This window comes from Austrofundulus limnaeus, unplaced genomic scaffold, assembly GCF_001266775.1.
Source record: "Austrofundulus limnaeus strain Quisiro unplaced genomic scaffold, Austrofundulus_limnaeus-1.0 Scaffold31, whole genome shotgun sequence".
NCBI lineage: Eukaryota > Metazoa > Chordata > Actinopteri > Cyprinodontiformes > Rivulidae > Austrofundulus > Austrofundulus limnaeus.
In genome coordinates, this window is record NW_013952433.1 from 2,929,895 (window position 1) to 2,933,421 (window position 3,527).

Sequence of the window (3,527 nt, forward strand, 5' to 3'; positions counted from 1 at the left end):
TGGTCAGTCAATGAAACCCTCGCTGATTGGTTGTACGTTAAGCGACAGCGACAAAAGTTGAACATTTTTCAACTTTCATGTGTCGCGTTGCATGCTCGCGTGTGCACGTCTACGTGTACGAGCGTGAAATTTCACATGCACTATTTTCGCCRGTCGCTTAGCTGGAAGAGGGCAAGCGATTGTTGCCTCACTGCACAGGCTCTATAGGAAATGAATGGAGAGCGAGTGACGTCGCCTCCCGTGTGTAGAGCCCTTGAGTCATTTCTACATTCTCCTCTCTRTCAACACTCTCTGGTTTCATTCAAAAGAGATAATCGTCAGATATTGTCGAAGATTAACTTTCAGGGTGGATATAGCTCGCTAGCAGCCTCGTAATGARGACCTWTCCACATCATCATTTACCCAGAATGATGACGGGGATAAAGCTGTGGGGTTCGTTTGATTTGTTGAAAGCAGCATCTGTTTAAACCTGTATCAGACTGGGCGACTTTAACGAGACCACAACAGAAAACAAGCAGGTTTCTCTTCTCCTCTTTTTTTTAAATACCCAAAATAGCGACACGGGCAAAAAGACGTTGGTTATTGTCATAAATGTCTGTCGGTTATTTTTCGGTTTATCGCCCAGACCTAATAAGAATTGTATTTCACTGCTTCCTGACCTTCATGCCAGACCTCCCGCTGTCCTCCTCTGTTCCAGGAGCTGGAGGTTCCTCGTCGTCATCGTCCATCTCCATTTCCACTTCCATAATCTCTTCATCGCTGTCAGGAGGCGGAGGGGGTGGAGGGGGCGATTCTGGGGGCAGAGGTGGAGGCGGAGGGTTGTTGGAGGGCGGAGGAGGGCTATCGGGAAGCGGGGGTTGGGATGGAGACCAGTAGGAGGAGGAACTGGGTGGTGGTGGTGGTGGTTGTGGTGGAGCAGCAGAAGAGTCTGCTGGAAATAAAAAAAATTGGGGGTTGATAGTTTAGCTGCATTAAATTACAGGATTCCTACTGCTTAAGGCAAGTAAAATTTAAGACTTTAAGACCCAATTAATGCCACTTATAATGAAATTTAAGACCAACTTTAAAACAAAACACAAATGGAAAGAACCCAATTAGCAACAATTTTAAACAAATATTTATTTTAAAAAAACGAGCTGTAAGAGGCATTCGGTCAATTATTAAAAAAAACAAATAAAAGTTACCAATTATTGTAATATTTGAGATGAATTAATCATCCCACGTACAGTGTGTTAACATTTTAAGACCTCTGAAAGATTGATTTAAGACATTTTAAGGCTAATTAAGGCCTTATTTTTGGATTGCTCAATTCAATGCCTTTTACAGAGTTCCTACAGCTTAAGGAAAGTTATATTTAAGACTTTTTAAGACCTCTTTAATGCCACTTGAAATTAAATTTAAGACCCAATTCACAATAAATAAAAATGTGGGGGAAAAAACAAAAAAAAAAAGGCTGGTGACAATTTTAACCAAATGTTTATTTTAACACAGAACAAATAGCTACGAGAAAAATTCTGTAAAAAAATTAATGTTACCAATTATTTCAATATTTGAGACAATTTACAATCATCCTACTTAAGAAGTGATAACATTTTTAAGACCTCCGAAAGATCGATTTAAGATATTTTAAGGCTAATTAAGCCCTTATTTTTGGATTGACAAATTCAATGCCTTTTAAGACTTTTTAAGGATCTGCAGGAACCCTAAATTAGGTGAGAGTTGTTTTTGACAAGAGACAGAGTTTCCATGACTCCATAAAACAAAAAAAGAGACAGCAGTTATAAGCCCACCTGCAACAGCACCAGCCGATCCAAATGTTTTGGGATCCCCTTGACTCAGAGCCTGCGTCTGTGTGCACGGACTGTCTTTGGGGTCCTCCTCCTCGTCCTCCTCTGTYGGGAACTCCCACTGGGAGACACCGGTCCGCTCCCTCACATAGAAATACCGCTTGTGCTCTCTAAAGAGTGGAACAACAGACATAAAAAAACAACGGTCTCAATGACTGTTCTTGAAACTTGCAGAGTGCCATGATACCCTGGGACAATGGGGGCAAGGAAGCAAACAAAAATGGTGAAAACAGGGAATAGGTTTGTTGGTATGGACGGCAATTTCAGCTGTCCAGAACAGGGGCCCAATTAGAGTGTTATTATGGGTGTGGACAGGGGACCCACCTTGCTCTCAAGAATAAATAATGTAAAACAAATCATCTCTAGGTCCTGAAAGTAGCTTTCAGCAGCTCACATCATGGTTGTCACATTTTCTTTGTTTTAGACAACCATTCCCTCCCAGATACAGGAAGAAACCAGGGAGGAAACACCACCATCATCATCATCATCATAAACAATCGTAGATCAGACAATAACAAACACACAATCAATTCATCTTGCATTAAAAAGAAAGTAATAATGAAAAAAACAGGAAGACATATAAAATAGAGTTGGTCTGACCTGCTGGATTCCCGTCATCGGTCCATCTTCACCTTCTTGACGATTGACACTTGTTGCTTCCAGGACACCATTCTTTCAGCTTTGCATTCTGGGTGTTGTAGTCCTGCAAAGTGCAAGGCTCCCCCCAAAAAACACCAACTCTCCTAACAAATACCCAGCCAATTTTTCTTTTTTCTTCTTCCTCTGAATGAACCCAAACTTAAGTCTACAAACGGCCCACAACAAAGAGCTTAAGAGTCAGTTACAGGGACAAGGAGTCCTTTCTGTGGCAGGTATATTTAACAGGAAGCAGGCTGGCTCAGAGTGGGTGCTCCCTTATTAGAACGTGCAAGGACCGTATCACAGAAACCTCAAGTCTATTTCTGGAAATCCGTTCGGTACAGGTTAAGCTTCTCCCCAAGTCATGTTACAAAGGCTGCAACCTYGGCACTGAGGGTGGGTGCTGAGACACCACAAAATGTTTGGGGTTGGGGGCGAGGGAGGTTATAGATGTGAAAGGTAAGGAGCGCGTACCTGTCCCAGTGGCAGGACCAGCCTTTAGGGGTGGCGTTAAGTTCATAATATTTTATGTGTTCAGCAGCTTCTTGCAGCTTGCGGCGAAGRTAGACCCCGTTCAGAGCTCCTTCCCTCCAGTCAGCAATCCGTGTCTAAAAAGATAAAACACAAGGGGTAAGATCAGGCATGGGCAATCCTGGTCCTGGAGGGCCGCAGCCCTGCATGTTTTATTCATTTAATTTAAAAACAAACAAATTCATATACAAAAAAATACATATCAAATAAAGTAAAAATGAAAGGTAGCAGAAAGAAGAAAAAATCTTATAATATCTGCCCCTACTTTTACTTGTTTCTCTGCTCCAACACACCTGATATGAATTAGATGATTATCAGCTTCTGCAGTACGAAGGACCAAAACTGACATAGAAATAAAAGCAGAATTACATGAACCACTAAATAAATGCACTAAAAATGCACCAATTAAATTAAAAAAGGAGAAATTTATCTCCTGTTTGATATTTTTATTGACTTTCATATTTATTTTTCCAGGTTAGTTTCAACAAATTAGTCTACATATTTGAACAC

General features: G+C 41.2%; 1 protein-coding gene across 2 annotated transcripts in view; it reads right to left on the reverse strand.

The window, feature by feature from the left end:
• fnbp4 (formin binding protein 4) overlaps positions 1–3,527 on the reverse strand; it is a 10,852-nt gene that overhangs the window by 2,490 nt on the left and 4,835 nt on the right. The window contains exons 11-13 of one of the 2 annotated variants that reach the window (XM_014005609.1): positions 2,961–3,094; positions 1,791–1,957; positions 660–931 (exon numbers count right to left, since the gene is read on the reverse strand). In XM_014005609.1, the coding sequence (XP_013861063.1) occupies positions 660–931; positions 1,791–1,957; positions 2,961–3,094 (573 nt within the window). The remainder of the gene's footprint in view (positions 1–659; positions 932–1,790; positions 1,958–2,960; positions 3,095–3,527) is intronic. The other variant, XM_014005610.1, reaches the window with a different exon arrangement.